We start from the raw sequence: 25,772 nt of genomic DNA on the forward strand, positions 1-25,772 counted from the left end.
CAGTACATTCAGCAATACACTTAAAACCATTTAAGGCTATTAAAGTAATTATGAAAATGCATATAAAGATGTGCAAGTGCTCCTTAAGTCGGCCGAAACCAAGTATGGCTAATTGCATTTAATGTAAATGTAAATTTAAACTGTACTAGAATTTGCAATTAACAATTAATTGCAACAGATATTTTCAAATATCATCGAACATTTGCTATCCAGAAGTCTTGAATATCTGCTATTGTTTTGGAACAAACCTCTTTTTAAAGGAGGACTGGGATGATAAGTTGATTCCCATCTGTAATAAATCAATGGATCGTATTAAAGCAGGCACTGATGGGCAAACCACAGACAGTGACTGTAAATCTCACCAAAAATATGTTCGCACAGCCAGAGGTAAGATTACATCATTTATTCCTTCACAGTGTATTCATTTCACAAAACCAACACATCATATACACCAGCCGCATATACATAAACTAGGCTTTTAAAGACAATGTGAGTGGTGTTTGCTCGACATGATGTTAGGGTTTTGGGCATGATTGTTAAGGCACTGATTTGGACAACGGTTTCACCTAAAAATCTTCTTTACTCTTCAACTAAAGAAAACAGTCACCTACATCTTTAATGGCCTGAGGGTGAGTAAATCAACATTAAATTTTCATTTTTGGTGATCTATCCCTTTGAAGCAGACAGACAAGTTTACATTATTAAGATATAGCCTTTTGAAAAAACCTCTGGCGCCTAAAGGGTTAAGTGAAATGATTTCCACTTTAATAAAAAAATCTATAACAAACATGATTAATGTAACCATTTCAATGAAAAAGGGATGTTTTGTTATTACACTGGCTTGTTCACCATTATTGCTGAAGGATATTTGTGTAAGATATTTTATATCGACCTGCGAATATAATTTGCTTACCTGCAGTTAACAGGACACTAATAACCCATCTGAATGATCGAGCTGATGCTGCTTCCTCATGAAAGTTTTATGATCATGTATCTTAAGACATATCACACAAGATGTAGTGCAATATACCCTCGAGAGCAAATGTGATACTCAACTTACACAACAGTTCTTTAAGAAGTTAATATTGTCTTATTTTAGACACAACGTTGTCTGTTTTGCTCAATTTTGCCAACCAAAACATAAAGACAAATCAGAACTGTTCATCCCCGAGCAATTGACAGCGGGATTTCATTTCTTAATCCACGTTTTGAATGAATTTGGTGAACCATTTGGCGCGTTGAACCATTTTCCATAGTCGCGTTTGTTTTTCAGTGGCGCACAGACCGATCGGTGTTTGACATCAAAGTACCACGAGAGCGATTCAAAAGCACAAGGAGTCGTCTGCGCTCTAAGCTCTTGCGGTTCTTTGATGTCACACACCGATCGGTCTAATGGTGATGATCAGCTTCAAGTTGAACAAGCTTAATGATTCAATGAACCATTCATAAAGAACCCTTTACTTTACTCCTGAATGAACCAGCCATTTGAACAAATCGAATGACTAAATGACTCGATGACTTAATCATTCGAGATTAAGACATTTACCACCACTAACTGGCTATTATTTTATATTTTCATAGTAGTAATAATAAAATTAAGAAATTATTGCATTTGGATTGCAAGTATTGCAACTCTTAACTCAAGTGTCTCAAAAACAGACACATGCACATTAAAAATGACTCTTGTCTAATTAATTCATAGAAAAACCTTTCTTTGAATTAATTCACATATATTAAGGGCATTGTGTATACTGTTACTGTTGTTGTGTATTGTATATGTTTTATGCATGCTTATAATAGATCACTAGTTAATATAACCTCATCTATATGATGTTTGGTATCTATGAGTTCATATTTTCATGATCTAAATGAGCGTGTATATTATATTTTGATGCCTATGCAACACATTAGTTTTATAAGAATCTTAAAGATTCTTCTCTTGAACCCCCCCCCCCCCCCCCCCAATCTAATTTCATATGCAAGACACTAGACTACAGACAAAGAGTTGTAAAACTTCCCTCCAAAATCACCATTCCTTATTGGCTCACTCAAATCCTGAGGGTGTGACATCATCACCCTTTATAGATCACCAATCACCAGATCAGGCGCCTCTTGACAAAGGTGTGTTTGAACTAAGAAACTGATGTTTCCTTCAGGCTGTAGATCTGCTCAATATCAAATTGTACCATAGCTTCATGATTTTATTTATCTTCTTTTTACTGCTTGCTTAAGCTTTGACCCCTTCTCCTATGCCAACTGTATGCATATGTGTGTGCGTTAGACTAATTTTATAAGTGTTTATGTAGTTAATAAAGTCTTACTAGTATCACATTTCAGGTTGTTCATTGTTTGTTCATAACTGAAGTCCCTAATCATGCAGATTTTTGTTACATGCTCTGAGTAGTATTATACAGTAAGAAAGATATTTTCATTAACCAGAAAATTAACGTTCTTAGAATTGACAGACAGTTGACACTGAGAGGACAAGTAAATACTTACAGCGGATCTAAATATTTATAATTACTCATAACTAGTTATGATTGATTATTCATATTTCCCCCTTGAGCCGATTCGCTACAAAAATTTTACTGGAGTAATATTTTATTATATGTATCTGTACTTTTACTCAAGTACTTGATTTGTGTACTTCATCTACCCCTGGTATTAATAATATGCATGCTAATAAGCAAGTAGTTAACAGTGAATAATGCTCCTTAATCTAATGTGCTACTGAATGTTTTTATTGGAAAAAATAATAATTTGAAATAATTTGTATCACAATACTATGTTGTGAACGAGTATTAATGTATCAGTATTGGAATATGCGAACTCTCACAAACGTAAAGTACAATAACAAAATAATAATTAAAATGACTCATGCTTAGACTAAATCAATGCTCCAGTCAGTACAAATCTTATGAGACTGATGTAAATCTAGATAAAAAATGTGGTAAAGGTCAAACAAGGCTTTAAAATTTGTGGGGTTATTCTAACTGATGAATTAAAGAGAACCAGCTCAAGATTCATTCATTTGTGATTCAGATCACAGTTTGAATTGTTCATTGTCATGTGCAGTGAGGACAATGCAACAGAAAGATGTGTAAAAATAGATTTCATTCATTTGAAATAAACTGGCATATTGATACAAATAAAGTTTTAAAATTCTAAAAGTTTTTTAAATTTCTAATTGCGAGTGATGATGTCACAATTCTTTAATTTCTGTTGGCATTGGCAAACACTGAAGTTTTAACTTTAGGCTGGATCACTGCTGAATAAAACGTGGCATTCGGTGAGAAAAAATAGCTGATTTTATCCATCAGAATTTGAAGAGCTTGATGCCAGAATACAAGTTTACTAAAGACAATCTCTAAATAGCTATTTAACTATTTGACACAGATCAGTGAATTATTCACAGTAATACTAGAAAAGTTAATTAATGAAAAAGGTATGAAGATGCATGCTGATTTCCTGTTCACTATTGATGAACATATATGAATGTGAAAAACATATAAAACAGTATCCAGGGACTAAATAGGAAATACAGCCATGCTGTGGAGCCCTGGTTTAGACTATAATCTGTTCTCAAGCTAAGGGTGAACACCTGCTCAGGGCATGGAGCTAGATGCTAATTACTCCCATTAGCATTCAAGAGGAAGGAACATGAATAGTCATCGAAATAACAGAAGAATAGTGCAAAATTAAACCTCTGATCTGAACACAAATCGGAGCACAAAAAAGTCTGATATTTAGAGTCTGTGCACTAAAGATCTGTGAATCATATCTCCAACGACAGCTTGCATGGATTGATTGAGCAGTTGCAAACAAAAAAGTCATTAATGTGGAATCAGTGCTTCTCTAGAGAAGATTGCCTGAGAGAGAAAATAATTGAGATGTCGCCAGCGTTTCCTCTGAAACTCTACGAGCAAAGACAGGTCAGGTACATGTCACAGCACCCGTAATGGGATCGTGGGATCATTGGGGTGAAAGAGTTTTTGTTGTTGGCATCCACCTGCACATCCAAAACACTGAGAGTGCATAAATTACTCTCTCTTTAAATTAAGCTTACACAAGGGAGTTTCACAGTAATGCCATAGAAAAATCCTTTTTTTTTGGTTTCTCAGAGAAGCTTTCACTTTCACAACTCTTTTAGTGTGAAACACATTTTAGTAATATAAAGTTTTTTTTTTTTTTCACATTTATGCAGATGCTTCTATCCAAAACAACTAACAGTGCATTCATACTATACCTTTTGTTTGTTATTTAGTTTTTTTTATTCGCTTTCGTACTATTTTCACAAGCAAGGTGTGCATTTTCACAACTCAAAGTACTAATATCACATCACATCATCAAAAGTGCACTTTTTTCAAACATTTCAGCATATTTTCGATTGTGTTAGTACAATACACAAAACCACAAAGTATCCTTTTCACTACACAAAATAAGTGTTTCATCTTAATCAATGTTTCATTCACAGTTACCACCTTTCATAAATCTCTTACTATCAAACTTTTGATTTTCGTCTCTTCTCGTTCAGTTTAATACATTTGTCTATTATTTAATCCAACTGATCATAATGGTTAATCACAGAACCGTTTGTTAAACCTATAGATTTTAAATTGGTTTGTCAGGAATATACAGTATATGGATTTTGAGAACTACAGAAATAAAAATGCGTGTTTGTACGAACATATAAATAATGTCCAAGTGCCAGGACAACGTGGAGGAAACATCTCCATGTGCGCAGCTATCTCTGAAGATGGTGTTGTAGGACGTAGGCCATTACTTGGCTCCTATAATGCTGCACATCTTATTGAGTTCCTCAATGAAATTGAGCCAGCCTTTCAAGGTGAAGGGGTCACTTATGTAATTTTGTGGGACAATGTCAGGTTCCACCACATAGAGGTAGTTCAAGCATGGTTTCAGGCCCATCCCCGATTCATGACCCTCTACCTGCCTCCATACTCTCCCTTCCTCAACCCTATTGAGGATTTTTTTTCAGCATGGAGGTGGAAGGTCTATGATCGCCAACCGCTTGAGCGTGCTACCCTCCTTCAGGCCATGGATGATGCATGTGATCACATTAGTGTAGACCAATGTCAAGCATGGATTCGCCACGCCAAAAGGTTTTCTCCAAGGTGCTTGAACAATGATAACATTCATTGTGATGTGAATGAGAATCTATGGCCAAATGCTCAAGACAGGCTTGATCCAAATTAATGTAATGTGTGCACTAAATGTTATGTTTTCTTCTCATTTAGTTAAATTTCATTATAGAAAATATACCTATGTTACAATTATATCTGAAAAATAAATCTAATTTGCCCAAATTATTGTAGAGGATGTCTTCATTGATCCTTCACTTGATCACACATAGGATGGATATTTTGGAAATTATAGATTATGTAAACGTTGGGTAATGTATTAAAAATATTGGTATATAAAAGTGTATTGCCTAATGTGAAAACTGTGTAATCTGTCTTTTATAGTACTGTAGCATATTCATTTCAGCACTTCTAAGGCCGATTTGAAACCAGTATCTTGCATTGTTTGCCGTTGGATGAACTGAATGTTGAAAGTACTCAACTGAAAGAAGATCATACTGTTGTGTTTCGGTGATTAAACCAAATGTTCTCATTACATATTACAATAATCTTGTGTTTGAAACAATGATTATATGGAATGAAAACATGTGCAACTGAATTAAAGCATAAGATCAGGTTTTGAAAGAATGACTAGCTGTGATAAAAGCTCAGATAAGTACGCTCCATCTTACTCACTGATTTATTGTAGGTTATTTCCATCCGGAAGTGTGACAAGAATCAATTTTACTTTGGTTGAGGAGACTGTGTGTGAACTGTCGATAACCACAGCTAACTAATTACTTTGCACCCTCACAGTTGGCCAAACAAATCGACTGGACCGGATTAGCTTAAATGGCACAAACTAGCATTTTATTGCATTCACCTTCACAACAAACGATTATGAGCCTTAGCGTCAGGAAGAGTAGCCTATATTGATTTACGGCAGGAAACAAGGCTCCTATGGAGGAGTGAGTCAGACTCAAGACTGCCCATGTCGCACATAATTACAGATTCTATAAGGAAGGCAGCAAAGCACATCCAAATCTAATACTTGCATTATATCTTCTATCTTGCCTGGTTGCTTTGTAAAGGGAGCATAGATAGGATAACCGAACATCCTGTGCTTAGAGTTTGTTGGTTAAAGAAGAAAAATGCAGTGTGATGGAGCATTTAGTTTATAAATGTCCATTTGCGGCAGAGAAATAAGAACTGGATTCATGTAAAACTCATTTGAATTTATTCTAGATCATTAGACTTGATATTTATGGTGCCTGGAAAGCTGATCCAAAAAGGCTCCTTCATAGAAAAAATGGACAAGTAAGTCACTTTGCAAAACTTTTTGTAAAGCATACCATTTAAAGTAAAAAAAAAAACATATTGCTGTTTATTGTATGATTTGACACATTGCAAAGTAGCGTCAAACCACATTTTCATTCTCATTGACTTATTTCAAGAGATACTTCTCAAGGTGCAACACATATATTGCTACTTCAATGCATGATCTGGCACATTGCAAAGTATGCACACAGTTTTCCCCTAATAATTAAATGATCTGACTTTTACATGCAAAATACTTCCTACAATTTGATTGTTTTGTCTCATTGCAAATGCCAAAAAACATATCTGACTCAAATATGGATACTGTAGCTCTCACATTACATGCAGAACACATATTCACATTCATTTCATTTTTGGTTTAACTCCTTTAAACATTTGGTATTAGAGGGTTTAATGTCTGCCCAAAGAAATATTCCTCTCCACTACACAACGACCGCTAGCAGCCTGAACGGTTGACACATGAAGGATGGATCCACTGATCTTGTTTACACACATTCTGACCCCTCCATCTACACGTCACCTCAGAAAGATGCGTCAGACCAGGTGACGTCTTTCCAATCTTCTGCTGTCCAGTTTTGGGGAGTCTATGTCAAGACTGACCTCAGTTTTCAGCCATAACCTGACAGGAGCAGAAGCCAGTGTCGCTTCTGACAAACACTGCAATGCACGATTATTTTAGCTTCTGTTGTCATCCTGTCAGCATTCTGAACTCTCATTAAAAAAAAAGCAATTTAGTCCACATCACTGCCACTCAGATGGTTTTCACACAATTTTCTGTAATAGGATGCACTGAAAAAAGTGTTTCATTGGATCAAAGTAAAAAAATTGCGTCAACTTGTTACATCTAATTACTTTACTTTTTATCAACTTAAAATTTTTACTTTGAAAAGAATTAACTATCTATTACTTAGCCAAAGCAAAAAGTATCTTTGAATCAAATAATATTTTTAAGTTTAATGAGATCTCAAATTATACTTTGTCTTAATGTTTTTTCTTTGTATTAACTTAATTATTTTACTTTCTATCTAACCAAATATCCAAACAAATACAATTTAAAACATTGATGTAATATGAAAACAAAAATTACTTTCAGAATGTGTAATTTTATCAACTAAGATGAATGACTTCTAGCCTCAAACATTTGACAGTTTATTTTGTCATAATAACATCCTGATACAAATACACATGCACAGGCACATGCAACAGAGGGCAATTAATTGAGTACTTCCACACCGTCAATGACAATGGAAATGTCCAGTGCACGACTAAGAGCATCAGTTTCACGGATCACAAAAAACGCCATGGTGGTCTTTTCAAATTCTCTCTCTGCTTCCTCCCTCTGGTCAGCCTAAAAACATAGGAGAGAGTAAATTGAGGGAATGTGAAAAAAAAAAATAATAACAAAAAATATCCCTTCATCTGAAAATTCCAAAATTTATTTAGCTTTCCTACTATGGAGGTCAATGTAGAGCCCAAACGTCTGTTGCTAACTTTCATTCAAATACCATCATTTGTGTCCAGCATAAAAATAAAATGTAAACGGCTTACTACAAGAGTAGAGTAAGTGATGAAAATTTTTGGGTGAAGATGTACTTTTACACTTTCTTTAGCTTTGAAAATGCTTTTAAACACTTTGTACAAGCAAACGCTCGTACAATGTGTTGACCATTGTAGATAATCACAGACATATTCGTGGAAGAAAGTCACACAGGCTGATGTGTAAATGATAACACAATTTAGTAATTTAACTATAAAGTGATATGTCACTACCAAATAGAAATTTAGTTAGGATGCTTTGAGGGCGAATAAAACATAGGGAAATGTTGATTTGGTACTGAAATATAACTTTAAGGCAAACATGGTTGTAGAATATTTCAGTAGTTTACATTGTCTATATTACCTGGTATTCTTTGATCAGACAGCTTGCATCTTCACCAAGGTATGTGATCAGGCACTTCAGCAGGCACTCTCTTCTGATGTCTATGTCCAAACTCTACAAAATGTTCAAGATGTATTGTTTTTATTAGACCAATACACTACTAAATTGATCACCACAAGCAAATTTGTTTGCATGTAACCAATACCTGATCAATAACTTTAATAGTGTCCTTAGTTTTCTCACGGAGGGCTCCACCTTTGCTCCTAATAACCTGGAGAAGCTGAGAGCTGTCTGTCTGTCCAAAGAGGCCATAAATCTTGATTGTAGAGGTAAGGTCGTGATGCGAAAAAATTCTGCATTAATCTGTAAGAAAGAGAAACAGAAAATAGACTTCTGAAAAAAAAAAAAAAATTACTTTGAGAACTAGTTGTAAAAGACATAAACAACAAAACATATAATTAGGGCATCCAAGACATTTTAACATTGAGTTACTTGCCAATGAGAATGGTGAGGTAGAGCATAGGAGAGAAGAAAGATAAATAACAAGACTTATCCTCCAAAGCAAAAATTAAATGGTGCAAATTACTTACGTTTTTCATGTGGCTGGATTATTCAAAACCTGTCCTAATTGTTGTTCAGCAGTACCCCGTCCTACAAAAGACAAAATGAATTTACCACCTGGCTCACATAAACAGATCACTTATTTGCGAGTATGCTGGTCGACACAATGAGTTAAAATAAGTGTTTAGGCATGTCACTAAAGACATGTGTTTGGGCCTTCATGTAAAGCTAATGTTAATCATGAATGAGAGACCATACAAGTAAGCAGAGCGAATAACTTGCGAACATGAGTTTCATAAATCAATAAAAATCATCATAATATATACCTTCATAAAAACGTTAAGTCTATACAAGTGTCTGAAGCGTGCATGTACTTTATACATGTAGCAGTACAGTATCGCACTCCAGCATACCCGAAACAGTCTTTATACTACGTTTCAATATCAATCCATCTCACCTGAAGCAGTTTTCTTGTATTATTTTATTTCCACTCGGTTTAACATTGTAATGAGGGAAACGTGTAAACCTTCTAAACGATTTAGAGCAGTCAAACTAGTACGTTAATACTAACCGTATGTAAAACACCAGTAAAACATAACATTTTATGAAATCATACACGTATAATTTTAATAATACGGCCCAGATGTACGTTTAAAATTACTTACCAATTTTCTTTATTCACGTTTTACCACGCCGAGTTCATCCATGCGGTTTAACAAGAATGCTGAACGTCCTCACGCATGACCCCGGATTACGTTATAAATCACGTGACAATGGGAACCAATATTTTAAATTTCAATTTACAGAAATGTATATTTTACACTAACAATACATTCTTTTAATTTTACATTGACCAAATATTTACATAACACTGATGGCTAGACAGAAAATGTAATGTTTTGAGTTAGATCAAGTAACGTTATAACGACTTCTTTAGAGTAATGACATGCCATGTGCACTTTTTTTCAGTGTATTGACTCAAATCTAATGTACTCCCAAAAGTTTACACTCTCTTAATTCATAAGTCACTGTGTTATATTTAAGCTAATTAAGACGGACATTTTCGACATATTTTGTGTATATATTTTAATATTCAAACGGCAGGAGACAGTGCTGACGCTGTGGGTCTCGTGCGCGTGCCTCCGGTGTACAAGCACAGAAAGCCCTTGTGGGATTAACGATTTCAGTTCTGTTTCGCGGCTAATAGCGGTTTTAAAATAATCAAGCTCTTAATTTTTCATTGATCCATGATTCTTTGCTCACTCTAACGTGTCAGTAACTTCATGCAATCCGCCCAATTAAAGATGCGTGGGTGTATGTACATGTGACAAAACGCACCCTTAAAACAGTTAACTTATTCAAACGCATCATATAACGTTACATATTTATCAGATGCAGTTACAGTAAATTAAAGCATTTTGTATAGTTACTCACCGATATTGTGGAACTGCTGTCAGCCGCAGTCTGGATGTGAGGGGAAACAAGATGGCCGTCGATCGTAAAATTCTCAAACCCAACCTCGATTACGTCAGTGGTCACGTGGTTTACACAGAACGCAAAATTATTGATTTGATGTGTAGCAAATAGTTTAAATTAAACCAACAAAACTTAGATTTACTTTAAATTAAAGTAAATAATTTACTTAAGATCAAGAACAAGACAGAAAATTAAATAATTTAAGTCAGATTAAGTATAAAATGTGCTTTAGAGTAATGACAGGGCTGTTGCACTTTTTTCAGTGTGGTTACATGTGTGTATATATATATATATATATAGAAGATGAAAATCTGGTGCAGCCCATAAGGATGATATGCAAAGCAGTGCTAAAAGCAGGTGGAAACACAATAATACACAATGATCCTCCTTTGTTCAGGGATTCATTATTCCATTTATACAGATATTTACATATTAAGAAATTTGCTAGCATTAAAAGCAGTTGAATTTATTTTTTTCAGTTTTTATATGTAAGAGCCACAAGTAATTTCTTTAAATCATTGTGGATTTAATTATTTGAATTGCAATATAATATTTATATATATATATATATATATATGTATATGTATAAATATAAACGTTTAAATTTGAACTCCCATAATATGACTTTGTATGATGACGAATGTCTGTGATGTAATTAACTACATAGGGCTGTAGAGGCTTGATGTTTCAGAGTGAAGCACACATACGTCCAAATATACAGTGAACATAGCAAACAAAACAAATCTCTGTCTGTGTCTATGTCTGCTAATACACTACTTTCTTTTCCTATTGGCCTCTGGAATTGCCAGTCTGCTGTAAACAAAGCGATTTCATTACTTCTATTATTAGTCATTCAAAGCTTCATCTCATGGCCCTAACAGAGACCTGGATCAAACCAGAGGACACTGCTACACCTGCAGCACTCTCCAATAATTTCTCATTTTCCCACTCCCCCCGTTTGACTGGAAGAGGTGGAGGTACTGGTCTGCTCATCTCTAATGATTGGAAATTTAATCCGTTACCATCTTTGGGTATCAACATCTCCTTTGAATCTCATTCAGTTACTGTTACCTACCCTCTTAAAATACATTTTGTAGTTGTCTATCGACCCCCAGGACCACTGGGTAACTTTTTGGATGAACTAGATGTGTTGCTCTCAATCTTTCCTGAGTATGGTACTCCCATATTTATGCTTGGAGACTTCAACATCCATCTAGATAAACCTCTGTTTGCTGATTTCCACTCTCTGCTTGCCTCTTTTGATCTCAACCGAGTGTCAACTACTGCTACTCACAAATCAGGCAACCAACTGGACCTCATTTATACTGCTCTACTGATCATGTTCTGGTTACTCCACTGCACACGTCGGATCACTTCCTCCTCACTCTTAAACTCAACAATTCGTCTAACTCTCGCATGCTTTTTAAAACATTTTACTCGCTCCTCGCTCCTCCTCCCCTTTGAGGACATTACAATTAAAAACATCAGTGCACATTTTTCCACACCACAATCAGTCCAGCACATCTCACCAGCAGACATAAACTCATTCACATCCTTGTCTTTAACATGTCTTTCCAGACAGTTCTATCAAACTTACAATTAATCCAGAACGCGGCAGCAAGATTAATTTTTAATGAGCCGAAAAGAATACACATCACACTTCTGTTTGTCAATTTGCACTGGCTTCCAATAGCTGCTCGCATACAATTCAAGGCATTAATGTTTGCATACAAAACCACCACTGGCTAAATGTATTACTTCAGACTTTTGTGCCTCTAGGAGCTTGCGTTCTGCAAGTGAACGTCGCTTGATGGTGCCATCCCAAAGAAACAAAAAGTCACTTTTACGGACTTTTAAATTAAATGTTCCTCCTGGTGGAATGACCTCCCCAACTCAATCCATCCTTAGCCATCTTCAAGAATCGGCTTAAAACACATCTCTTCCATCTTTATTTGACCATCTAACTTTAACACTCACTATTCTAATTCTAATCTTAAAAAAATATCTAACTACCTTTCTAATCTTTTTGTATTCTATTTTTTATTTTTATTTTATAATTATATAAAAAAAAGACCTCTGAAATATTGAAGCATATGTGTAGCAATATTCAATTTGGTATGTAAGATGTAAAATGACAATGCATTTCTGTATTTACATTTACATTGTCCAATACATTTGTGCAACGTTTGGTGCAAAATGAAAATGAAATCCAAATTTTAATGCTTTATATGTTGCAAAATTTAAATTAAAATATATTACAGAAATGTTTAGATATGTATAACATGTTCAAGCAAAAACTGTGGCAAAATTCTTAAATTACTTTAACAATCACAGTCAAGACACTTACGATTGCATTCTCATTCAATGTCCCACAATGAATGTAGCAAAATTCAATGTGCACATTGAAAATGCATTTCGAGCCGATCACGTGTACCACCCCCTCCCGCCATGTCAATCACTGCGTGAACAAGGCGGGGCTTGCAGAAGGTCAGAGACTCAAATCTCAATTAGAGGATTCAAGTGAGAGCACATGGACAAGACGGTTACCCCGTGTACGTTTTGATCATTTCGGTTTATGGCTTCAATATTTCATTCCCACTTGTGGGCGGAGCTGAAACGCTGCTTTCATCTGATTGGTCGCTCCACCTTCAGCTCGGTCTTTTCATTCTTTCAGGCACAATAAGAGTCAGTGCGAGTGAAGCACTGTAATGTCTGAAACCACCACTCACTGTTAATTAGCATAATATTTGAATCAGATGTAGTGGAGCGCATAATGAAAATGTAAATGTAAATAGAGAAATGCATTGTCATTTTACATATTGCATTTTCATTTTGCATATTACATTGTCATTTTGCATATTACATCCCAAGTTGAATATTGCTACCCATATGCTTCCATACTAAGACTAGCCTGCTCTGTTCTCTTTCTATTCTATCGGTTTTCTTATTATATTATTTAAAAGCCCCTTGCTACGTGTACTGCATTTAAGCTGACTGAGACTTGTTATAGCACTTATATATCATTGCTCTTTTGTTGTTTTTGATTGCTTCCACTGTCCTCATTTGTAAGTCGCTTTGGATAAAAGCGTCTGCTAAATGACAATGTAAATGTAAAAAAGACAAAGTCAGGTTTAATATTCCTACAACAGGTTTTATTTCCCTGACAAACTGCAGGACCTGCATCACTGCTCTACACAGAGAAATGAGAAGAGTACAGACTGGAATACACATCCTTCCTGACGTTCAAAGACAATACTTAAAAGATAACGCACTATACCATCATTACTTAACAATAGTACAGAAAAAATAAAAAAAGGAAAGGAAAAAGTTAATAAAAATAAAAAATAAATCCACAACAGATTTCAGTCAAGCCTGAAGTAAAGGGTGGATTACAATCAAGGCCAAACCCAAAGGGAGCGTATGACTGCAAGCTCTACAGGGTTAATATTAGACAGCTTGACTTAAAGAGAAAGGCTAGCGTATGCAGCGTAACATATAAACAGAAATACAGTTTCAGACAGAATATTGATCATGTGCATTGTGCACACTAACTCACACAAGCTCCAAACACACAAGGAAAAGCTCTGGTTGTATAAAAATATTCGACTGTTTGTGAAATGGACAAGCTCAGCAGGCTCCTGGAAGCCGTGTGAATGACAATGAGACTCCATTTCTCTGGCTCACTCATCCGGACACAACAGCTCGACGGTGAATCCCTCGGACTCAGGCCATCTTCTCAAACACATACACCAGATATATGCCTAAGAAGAGAGAGGAGGCAGTTGTAAGTTGTTGGTTAAGGAAGAGACATCATGGTAATCACATACAATGCATGTACTAAATTAAACCATGCAAAAATATCATTTGAGAAAAAAAAAAGATAGGACCGTTTTAGAAGAGTGTCTGTAATAAAATATAACAATAATCACATTTTGTACCATGGTACTGAATGCAAACCACATAAAAAAAGAACTTGATTCTACCATGACACGTCTTCAAAAAAAATTATTGTAACTACTTGAACTTTTCCGATCGTGTAGTTGCAAGTTAAGTGCTTCTAATTTAATAGTTTTTCTTTTTCTCTGATGGCCAGCCCACACGCTGTATTTCAGTAGGAGGAAATATCAAGTAATTTATCTAAAGAAGAAAAGTGATTTCACAGCTGGAGTCTTTAATTTCCTGGCTTAGGCACGGCCAGCGTTTTCAATACAAATGAGCCCTTCTGCATGCTACACTATGAGCTCAGCTGCGACTTTTGATAAAAGTCACTGCATTATCTTACTTGCATCTTTCGTTTTTTGTCATGTGAACTAATAAAAACCTTTGAGACAACATCTAATGTTTCACGAAGTTACATGTATTTCAAAGGAACACTGATTTCAACAGGGAGGACATCACATACTTGTAGCCTCCCACTCAGACTTGCTCAAGGTCCCCTGTGGAGAAAGAGCAAACTATCAGAACACAGTAAACACCGAGAAAAAATGCTTTCTGTTGAAGAAAACGATATTGTTTCTCACCAGTGGACGTCTGGCGGCAGGACTGGCAGCGATTCTCTTGGCGTGTTCGTACTCGCCCGGACTGTCAGACGCTAGCTGGCTCCTCTCGTCCGGAGGGTATTGCTAGGACAACAAGATGACACAAAACTGTTTTTTGATTCTGATTCTGTCAAAATAAAGATAAGGCGGCATGGTTTGAAAGGCATCATTATCTACAGATCACAGATATAAAGTTAGGCAGTTGTTAGGGTGTCTGAAGGGGTTGCAAGAGCCAACTTTCAAGTCTGTAATGATGTTGCCAACCGCCATGTGTCTATGATGTTTGAATGATTCACACTGCTGTTCGGTTGTTAGCGTGTTAAGAGTGATATGTAAGACTGCTTTCCTATCAAGTCAAAAGAGCCCACCATCGTATCACTACAATAATCTGGTGCTGAGATATGCTACATTGTAATTATACTTAATTGTTGCTAGGGTGCTGTAAATGGTTGCTAGGGTGTGGCTAGGAAGTTGCTGGGTCACTACTTATTGGCCATGTCAACTGCAGCTAGATTTGGTAATCAATTCACCTTTAAGAGCCTAATCCTGTTCTGTACACCGAGTTCAGTCATTTACAGGAGTGACAACTGCATCACCTCCTAAAAACTCAGGTAGTGTTGACCACATATACAGAAATGATATGCAGTGTACGGAAGCGAACTCAACAACTTGTTGTTAGTGACATATTTAAACATGTTTTAAGAGTTGTGTCTGTTCTGTTTGGGCAGTGGAGGAAATCACAGGCTACGTTTCGACTCGGTGTTGCCAAAAAAAAAAAAGTGTTATCTTGCCACATACAGTACCAGAATATCACTATCTGCACCTGCCTAGTTTATCAATTCGTAAACTGGATCTCTTTATGATCCGAGCCAAAACAACAAACCCAAAGACTTCGCTTATAATAAGTGGATATGGTAACCCTTCAAGAGTGTGCTCTGCTGCGAAACAGCTTTCCAAACAATATCTTACAGCTCTGTCGATGGTGGTTTAGTTAAAATCACCAAACATAACAAGTCTTTGGTCGCTGCAATATTACTTTAGTAAAAAAAAAAGAAAAGCAGATATCCAAACCACAAGACGCCAGAACATGGCTATGGTTTCATTGGTATCAATCACCTCAGTCCTGGAGAATGGGTTCGGTTCTGTACACGCACAGAACTGTAATTTAGGGGATTTACTCCTGCTGCCGCTCCTGAAACTTTACAGTGTGTGCGTGGCCAAATTACAGAGACATTTCCAAGGCGCTATGAGAGCCTGAATTAAGTCCCCAGGTGTTTTAGACCAATTTGTCGAGATAGCTGGTGAAATTTCTACAGAAGAACAAAGATATAAAGATGAAGAGAAGATCTGGCTCACATCGAAAAGCCTAGGATGAAATCAGACCAGTTTCATCCAGTCTGCTCAAAATCAGTTTTTTGGTTTTTTTGAGAGGGATTTCTCACTGGGAAAAGAGGCTTGAGGAGCATTAAATATGCTCAGTTTGTGCTAATACGCAGTTATGACAGCTGTGTTTGATTGAGGATTTGTGCTCATGTGGATACAGTCGACTTGACTGAAAACGTCAATCACAACAGGAACATGCTTTTACAGACACATACAGGACTAATAAAAAATAGTATTTGCTAATATTATATAGCTATAATACAAAAAATGCCATAATTACTTTGTCAGTGACATTGAGTGTCACTTTATAGTCAGGAAAAATAACCATTTTATAATAAACGGTGCATTTAATTTCTCTTAAAAAACATAGTTCATTAATTTAACTGTGAACTTGATAAAATTACAGGAAATACAACAACAAAAACAAAAGACACAGAAACTTATAAATTTACATTTAACTTATATTTTATATTTAAAGTCCATATAAAATGGCACTCACAACCCATGGTAATTTTATAAGGCAATGTATTCCTGAATAAAAGCAGCGAATTATAAGTAGTGGTCAACCGATATATCGGCCGATATTTGCCTTTTTTTTTTTTTTTTAAATATCGGCATCAAAGTTTTTCTGCTCGGCTGATGTGTTCGAGGTGGGATTTATTTTGATGGCGCTGAGAGGGGCAGTGTCTGAGCACAGTGCTCTCACTCTCTTTTGTTTAATGTCATCATTAACAGTAATAGAAAGACAAACATTATAATAGTTTCTCGTTTGCTGTCAGCATTAAGCAAATACGCATTTATATCCTTTAAACAAATCTTTGAATTGCTAATGAACATTTAATTTCACAAACCTTACAAACTTAGTCGAAATCCAGCTGTGAGATATTGTATCCAGCATGATGTGTATCCTGTGTATGTGTATCCAGCATGATCATGTGTTCCCTGTGTAATGGTCAGTCCGTGTGAATTAAATGCTTTAAACTTTAAACTTGTGATTTCAAATTATGCTGCACTTTATGCATTCGCCCACTGTCATATTAATGTCATTTTCACTGTGTGCTGTGTGTAAAATTACTGTTACCCTGGCTTTATTTGAAAAATATGATTCCCAGTGCACACAATTTACTAGAATACTGAGTGCACTGTTGGTTACAGTGTTTACTTCCTTTTTATTTCTTTAAATACTTATTGGTGTAAAATACTTGGTGATCTAAAGTATACGAATGTTTATTTTACACATTTTTTATTCCATTGCCAAATAATTTTACATTTCTTCAATATTAATAAAACTATCATAAAAACAATATCCACCGGCCGCTAATTAATCAGAATTTGACTGACTTATTAAAAATGTCATCTCTACATAACAGGTGGTTTAAAAGAAAATTCTGGATTTCTGGCTGTGATGTTATTATTTGACATATTATTCAATATATAGATTTTACTAGTAAAATAGACACTATAGGAAAAAGGAGAACTGTACCATAAAATGCTGAAATTTTGCATAATTTACAATGCATATAATAATGCATTATATTATTATGTAATTAATTGTAATGGAAGACTATGTAATTAAAATTAATTTAAATACATTTAAATACTGTAAAAAAAAAAATCAGATTTTTTTTTAGTGTCACATTTAGTAAGTAGATCTTTTTTTGTACCGTGAGAAATAGGAGGATTTTCCACCTGGCTACCACCGCAAGTATATTTCAAACCTGTGCACTGTTTTAGCCATTTAGCAGAACAAAAGCTTATTTGTTGTTGTTTAAAGCTCAAGACTACACAACGAACACTATCACGAGCGGAAGCTCTTATTTAGTGTGTACTGTGACTGGAATGGATAGATCATCGTATGAGAGACTTTATATCAGTCATATCGCAGAAAATGTACAGTGAAATTATTATGAAATAGGATTATAACTACTATAATCAGAATTAGACTAAACTTAGGGGTGGGTGATATGGTATAGGAAAATCACTATTTTATCACGCTTCTTTGTCATGTTGGTTTTACTATTTTGCAAATTGTCTGAGCAGTACAGCCAAACTAATTGCCTTTTTTTCAAAAACAAAGCATTACAAGTTAGCAAAATATAAAAGGCAGATATTTAGGCCAAAGTAGGCGAAGATACACAGTACAAATACACATAATATACACATAAAACAAGTAGTGGTTTATTATTAGTACTTTATAGATGAGTTAACAAATAAAAATAAACACTAGAAAAACTTCACTGTATTAATTATGAATTGATTCATATTAAAGCAACTCAAGTTCTTCAGCCAAGAGCAGAGAGTGATGTCGTTTTATTAACTGTCAATAACAATTAACAATTCTGTCTTCATTTACTCACTCTCATGTTGTTTTAAACCCGAATTAATTCCTTCCTCCTGTTGAACACAAAAGTTATTTTGAAGAATGTAGGGAACCAAAAACTTCACAGTGATTCACAGTGACTTCCAAAGTACTTTCAAAGTTAATTGGGACCAGCAACTGATTAAACGGTTTACTGTTTTTTTTTACCATTTACTGTAACTGTTTAGTTAATTTTTGCTATTAAGTGTTTTTTATTATGCCATTTAAAAAAAGAAAAAAAAACTCTTGAAATTCGACATGACATTTATTGTGCAACTACAAATATTTCAGCAAAATGTATATTTTAGTCAGAGAGTTATTGCGCTCCTATTTCATTAAGCTCTGTCTGTTTGGTGCGTATGCGCTCGGCGGAGCTCGTTCTAAATGAAGTCTGTGGAGTTTAGTGGAGAATTGCAAAGCCAAAGCTCATGAACTTCTGACAGCAAAATGGAAATATTTCCATGGCTTTTTTTTTTTTTTACATTTACAGATGGAGAATTTGCCTGTGAAATTTAAGTTATGCATTAAGGAAAAGAGCATAGTTCAAACACATTAAACGGTGCGTCTCTGTCAGCCTCACACGCAGCCTTTTTCGTCAAAGCTTCTGACGAGGTGAGCGCGAGCCACTTTGAAATTAAACTACAAGCTATAACTATAGGCTACTAGGAGAGAAAACAAAAAGTTATTTAAATGCAAAAAAAAAAAAAAACACACAACAAAATGTTTATGCCACAAGGCTTTAAAGCACATGCAAATAGTGTACTTTTGTGATTGTGAATAAGGGAAGTGTCCCGTCAGTGTAACTCCACCGCTGAGTAACATTTGATGTGAATGTATGTCACATTAAGTGCATTGAGACAGAGGCTACAGAGCTGCAGCTGATAGAATGAGTACTGCAGCAAAATACGACATTTCTTCTAAAGCAGATCGTTTAGATCTTTTAATCATTCACACACCCCAATTAAACTGAAATAAGCTCGATATTTATTGACAGAGCTACAAACCTCCAGCCCCTGCATCCACTGCATCAGAACCTTATTCTTCTCTTCTTTAACCTTCTCCTCAAAGAACTCTTTGAAGGTTTTCTTGTAAACCAGACGCATGTTGTACTTTTTCGCCATTCTGGACAAGAAATGAAAAAAGATAGAAGTTATTAAGAAACAAAAACGAAATAAATGCATGATAATACAATTAGAAATAAAAAAAAACATCATCATTCATGATATTTGAATGTATTTATAAACGAGGGGCTTGTTTGTTTGAATCTGTAATCTTATAAGTCCATCGAAAGCAAACTGCAGGTGTTAAGGATCTTCTTAAAGCAGAGCTAAACATTATGAAATCAAGCATGTGTCCAAAACATATTTATGGAGCTGTAGCACCCTCTGCTGACATCAGGAGAGGAACGATGTGTTTGAGAGGAAGAGGAAACACTCACTCCTCAAACAGGGGGAAATACACCAGAAACTCCGGGACGTTCACCACACCCTCCAGACTGAAGTCATACTGACAGCCGAACAGAGGGTAGTCTCCCTTCTTCTGGAAGCTCACCCTGAACACTTCATTTCCAAAACTGTCGGAGTCCGACGCCTCCAAACGCTTCCTGTGGATCGAGAGATCATAAAATTAAAGCACATACTCAATGTGTAACAGCTGTGGTCAACAAATAATATCACTGTTTTGAGGCTCTAGAACAAAATGAGAATTTATTTGGTCTGGTTGACATGATTACATTATTTCGTTGCCAACAATTTCTGTGCTTTAATTTGATAGAGATATCTTAACAACATTTCAGATTTAAAATCCAGTGGTAGAAATGCAGATTGTATTAGGAGGTTCGTTCGATTCATTACTATGAATAAATAAAAACTATACATATTCCATGAATCAGCTCAAAACACAAACTTAATGATTTGTTTGCATCAAAAACTACTTTTTTTTTTAAATAATAGAAGTATTTTCTATACCTAATGTACAAGTACATGAAGAACTGTTCAAGGGTTTGAGGTTAGTATGCTTTTTTGGTAACACTTTAGATTAGGGAACATATTCACTAAGGGCTTTTCGTTTAGGCATGGGGTTAGGGGTGCAACAATTCACTCGTTTTCCTGATTAATTGATTACGAACCCTGACGATTCATATGCATCGATCTTGAAACAAAATGAAATCGCCGATCTCAGACAGTAATCTATTTAAAATGCTAAGAATCTAATGAGTCTAACGTGCCAGCCTTTATCTGCAGCTAAACTGAATAAAAGCAGAATGAAACATAAAAAATTAATAAATAAATAAAATTCATGAATGATGCAGTGCTAATTGGCATATCATCTATTACAGTACAGAAACTATAAAGTATATTTTCTACCTTCTGTGCAGAAAATTGAAATATTGCTAATTAAATGTAGCCTAGTATATAAATCAATCATAAAATTGCCATTAGGAAAAATATATAGATTACAAATGATAGATCATTGTCCAGCAGTGTATTTAATTTCTTACAGCTAATTAAAAGTTATTAAAAAAAAGAGGAGAATAAATATAATAAAAATTATATTATAATAATATATAGGCTACATACATAAAATATTTGTATTTGACATTTATGTCACTTCTGAAATGTTGGCTAAGTCCCTGGTGTGACAAAATGTTAGCTTATGCAGAATACTTTTAAAGGTCTTTTTTTTTAATCTTGGCTTACACACATTTTTACGTATGCCATGTCATGCCATTAAACTAGCATTTAACAATGGGCAAAATATATATATTTTTTTTCACCTATGGTTCTCTAACCATAAAGGCTGCTGTAATTTGAATTAAATAATTTAAATAATCCTGTGAATGCACTTAAAGAATGCAGAACTGAATCGTTATAATCAAATCGAATTTAATTGAGAATCAAATCTAATTGAATTGTTCTAAGTTTGCAAAAATCTAAATCGGAATCGAAAACCTTTTGAATCGCGATTTGAATCGAATCACTGCCTACCCAAAGACTCACAGCCCTAAATCAGGTTAAGGGATCTAACATATGGTCATGCAGAATTACTAACAAATAGCTGATATGCTAGTGATGAGCAAGCTAACAAGCAACTAGTTCTTTAAGGAGAGCGGGAGATCTTACACCAGCTCATAAGCATCTGGAGTGGTCCCGATGAAGAATCCTCCCGGCCGCAGTCTCTCACAGGCGTTTCTCAGCATGGTGTCAGCCTGCTGCTCGCTCTCGAACGAATAATGACACACAAACTGACAGCTGCACACGTCAAACCGCAGCTCAGGGTCCCGCAGCTTCTCAGACAGCAGCTCCTGAGACAGACAGAGAGAGAACGTGACCCTGCACTGTCACGCACTGACTTTGAGCTCTCCTCCTCATCGCAATGAAATCACCGAGTGTCTCTAACACATGAAGCAGCTGGTGAAGTGTGTAATCTGTGCAGAGCTGGTAAAACAGCCGCTCATACCCTGCTGCAGTCTGCGGTGATGAACTCGGCTGAGAAGGTGCGGTCGTTCGGGTGACCCCTCCGTCTCACATCATTATAGCGCTGCTGACACTGCTCGATGGACACCGCAGCGATATCTGTGGCGTACAAACAAGTCACTGATTTACAATGTGAAGACATTTAAAGCTAATATGAAGCGCATTTGTCTTGATTAGTGGTCTGCCAATATTTGGATTTTGAGCAATGCTGCGTGGGCTTCCAGAAAGGAGATGACGAAAAGGCACTCAGAGCCGACTTAATTAGTTGGCTCCACCCCCATTGACAGGCTGAAATGCCATTGGTTCGTGCAGCTACACGAACTTGAACAATTCTGGCTTTGGTATCAGGCTACGTTTAAACGATAATGATGTAGTTAAAAAAGAGAGAAATTGTTCCCTTGCAATTTTAAAAAAAGTTTCACGTATGCACAAAACATTTTCAAAACGATTTGCGTTTACACATATCCACGAAAATGTCTAGAAGGCTGTATAACGAAGGCCAGGCAAGTAGTTAGCACTGTCACCTTGTTAGTAAACCGTATCTGTAGGGAAGTGATGATTATATGCTGTATATGATGCGTCTCTGCTGTTGGTTGTAATATTGGTGGAGTGAATCCACACTGAAAAAGCGTTAGCAAACTCTTGAGCAGCAACAACAGTACCATGTACTCCGCCATTGTTGTGTATGCTTGCCTTTAAAGTCGACACGTACTTCACATGTCTACATACCGAACACATACTACGCACATGCATGACGTCACCGCTTTCACAGATTCCCGTTTTGGGTATTTACATGGAAACGATAACGATGCGGTTTTCCAAAAACGTGCACTTTGAAACCCGTTTTCAAAAAGATGCGTCTTCAGTCCCCAATACAACACTGTCGTGTAAACAAACAGGCAAAACACATAAAAAGTTTGCCATTTTTTGCCGAAAACATTGTCGTGTAAACAGGAGTTTCCCCATAAGTGTGCAATGCAACAGAAGCGACTGTTCGAAAGGGAACTTTAAAATTATCTATTTTTAATTCAGTAAACACTATGTAAAATAAACAAATTACGGTTGCACTTTATTTTACAGTACGTGTACTAACATGTACTTATGGTGTACTTACAGTGTATTTATCTAAGAAAGTTCTGGTAACACAAGGTAACTACATGGGGTAGGGTTAGGTTTAGGGGTAGGTTCAGTTTTATTGTAATTACTATAATAAGTGCATAGTATGTACATGAGGAACAGGACTGTAAAATAAAGTGGTACCCAAATTATTATACTATTTACTATTCATCCTCCTCTCAAAAAATCTATATTGGGTGAAGACTAGTCTCATCCTGCAAAGAGTAAAGGACAGCCTACTGACTGATCCACAATCATTGTGCTAATACAAGGGCTTTAAACTTTGTTAGCTATTCGTATATGCTTTTTTCAAATGGTAAAAAAAAGATATCTTTGAGTCTTCCAGAATACAGTAAAGCGAAACAAATGTACAAATGAAGACAATAGTAAAGAATGACGAGAACTGTGCAGTTACCTGCACACACCAGTTTATCAATCCGTCCTTTCTTCCATTTGAGAAGATCTCCTCCTTTTCCACAGCCGAGATCCAGCACGGTCACCTCTCTGCGTCTCTGCCTCACCTTGTCCAAGATCTCCGCTGAGGAGACCAACACACAGACCTCAGAACAACAACGCTGTGAGATCCTGCTGGCCGGTCAACTCAACTGAGTTTATCAGCATCTAACCCAACCACGGACACTGTGAACGCAAGCCCGTGCTGCTTCTCACCTATAAGCACACTCTTTAACCAGTTGTTGAAGTTGCGCATATGCACTATCCTGCTTTTATTGCGCTCTGCCAGACCACGCTCCTCGAGCTTGTTGTAATGTGTGGCCACTTTCTGACTGTGTAACGATTCCTCGGTGACCTGCAAAACAAAAAAACAATGTTTTAAAAAAACTGAGCAGGGCTAGACGACAGACTGCAATGCTAAAAATGTATGCTTGTTTTCTTTTGAACATAAGTTTATTTATTCTGGTTTGATATGAGTGGAGCATACTAACCCAACTACATGGCATGTTCTTAAATATTGCCTATTGTCCATCACATATATTTGTTATGGATATGATGCAAAATAAGTCGTTTTTATTATTTTGTATTTACATGTGAGACCTTGAAGGAATCCAAAAGTAATCAGATTACATTATTTTCAAATTTGCTGTTCTTGGATTAAGTTACTGAATTTTTATTTTTGGACTGGAGTGGTGTGGATTATTGTGATGTTTTATCAGCTGTTTGGACTCTCATTTTGACGGCACCCATTCACTGCAGAGCATCCATCGGTGATGCAATGCTACATTTCTCCAAATCTGTTCTGATGAAGAAACAAACTCAACTATATCTTAGATGGCCTGAGGGTGAAACCTTTTTCAGGCCATTTTCATTTTGGATGAACTATTCCTTTAACAGCCATAACTCAATTTTAATATCCTGAGAGTAAACAACTAGCCCCAGTCTCTGAGTTTGTATAAAACTATAAACTTTCTTACATCTACTGTTCATTCCATGTGTGCAAGCTCACCTGCTTCTTCCTGGGAGAGTGTTCTTCATCCTCTCCGTCCCACTGTCTCTTGAGGGATGAGGATGAGGAGGATGAAGTCTGGGAAGCTGGTCCTGTGCTCTCCTGGGCAGCACACTTCCGGTCCGCTTCAAACAAACCTTTCAACAGACCAGCAGAGCGTTCAAATCTGTTATGAAATGCGCGTTCACCTTTTATATACACTTCTGGACCACAGAGAAAACACACTTCAAGAAAAAAAAATCCAATGCATTTAAATGAAGTTTTTGTAGACAGATCGATATGAACGTGAACTGGTAGCGCTCAAAAATAACTGCACGCGTTTCACCTGCTCAGAGACTGACTCTGCTTGAACTCGGAATGAGACGAACATTATAAATCATATTATGTATGTGATTATGTAACACACAGATCACTGAAGACTGAAACAATGTTGCTGCACTCACTCGAGTTCTGCGCCATCAAGATTCCACAAGCAGCGCGCTCTCTTCTTCTTCTTCTTCCTCTTCCTCTTCCTCTTCTTTTTCTTCTTCTTAGTTAATGGCGAGTTGCAATCTTCGCGCATATCGCCACCTACTGTGCTATTGTGCAATCAGGATTTACTTTTCATCGCGCTCTCTCTCTCTCTCTCTCAATTCAATTCAATTAAATATTGCTTTATTGGCATGAATGTAAATGATACAACATTGCAAAAGCTTAGTGTACATATATAGAAATATAATAAATAAAATAAATAATAACAAAAATAATAATTAAATGGAACTGAATAACAATAATAATTCAGTAATGGAACTGTAACAAATCATACTGTGTGAACATTTGATACCACAGTCTTTAACTTTAAGAAACACACAGACATACTAAGGATCACTGTGGTGGACAGTAGGGTCAGACACACACACGTTCACCTATTGTCTCTCTCTCTCTCTCTCTCTCTCTCTCTCTCACACACACACACACACACACACACACTCACACACACACACGTTCACCTATTGTCTCTCTATCTCTCTCACACACACACACACACACACGTTCACCTGCTGTCTCTCTCTCTCACACACACACACATTGCATATAGAGCTCTTCGAGTTTTATCTTTGAGA

General features: G+C 36.1%; 1 protein-coding gene and 1 long non-coding RNA gene across 4 annotated transcripts; both read right to left on the reverse strand.

The window, feature by feature from the left end:
- Nucleotides 1-7,555: 7,555 nt before the first annotated feature.
- LOC127935342 (uncharacterized) lies at nt 7,556-10,419 on the reverse strand. 3 transcript variants are annotated; one of them, XR_008148069.1, is made up of 5 exons: nt 10,294-10,419; nt 8,889-8,949; nt 8,516-8,661; nt 8,320-8,412; nt 7,556-7,767 (listed from the first exon to the last, which is right to left on the reverse strand). It is a non-coding gene; the product is annotated as an uncharacterized LOC127935342 (long non-coding RNA). The 3 variants fall into 3 exon arrangements; XR_008148068.1 differs by lacking the exon at nt 10,294-10,419 and adding an exon at nt 9,525-10,183 and having other exon boundaries at nt 8,504-8,661; XR_008148067.1 differs by lacking the exon at nt 10,294-10,419 and adding an exon at nt 9,525-10,179.
- Nucleotides 10,420-13,465: 3,046 nt separating this feature from the next.
- On the reverse strand, nt 13,466-25,246 carry LOC127935343 (mRNA cap guanine-N7 methyltransferase). Its single transcript, XM_052533133.1, has 11 exons — nt 25,113-25,246; nt 24,670-24,806; nt 23,877-24,015; nt 23,623-23,745; nt 22,075-22,190; nt 21,738-21,919; nt 20,054-20,218; nt 19,620-19,737; nt 14,856-14,957; nt 14,738-14,771; nt 13,466-14,096 (listed from the first exon to the last, which is right to left on the reverse strand). The coding sequence occupies exons 1-11, from the start codon at nt 25,126-25,128 to the stop codon at nt 14,059-14,061; spliced, it is 1,170 nt and encodes a 389-aa protein (XP_052389093.1). The 5' UTR covers nt 25,129-25,246; the 3' UTR covers nt 13,466-14,058.
- Between the last annotated feature and the right edge of the window lie 526 nt (nt 25,247-25,772).

Source organism: Carassius gibelio, chromosome A19 (assembly GCF_023724105.1).
Source record: "Carassius gibelio isolate Cgi1373 ecotype wild population from Czech Republic chromosome A19, carGib1.2-hapl.c, whole genome shotgun sequence".
NCBI classification, from domain to species: domain Eukaryota; kingdom Metazoa; phylum Chordata; class Actinopteri; order Cypriniformes; family Cyprinidae; genus Carassius; species Carassius gibelio.

Coding starts and splice junctions, on each gene's coding strand:
- LOC127935343 (XM_052533133.1), bottom strand. Junction 22,191..23,622: donor TGATAAACTGGTGTGTGCAG/GTAACTGCACAG, acceptor TGTACGCCACAG/ATATCGCTGCGGTGTCCATC. Junction 14,772..14,855: donor CTGCCGCCAGACGTCCACTG/GTGAGAAACAAT, acceptor CTTTCTCCACAG/GGGACCTTGAGCAAGTCTGA.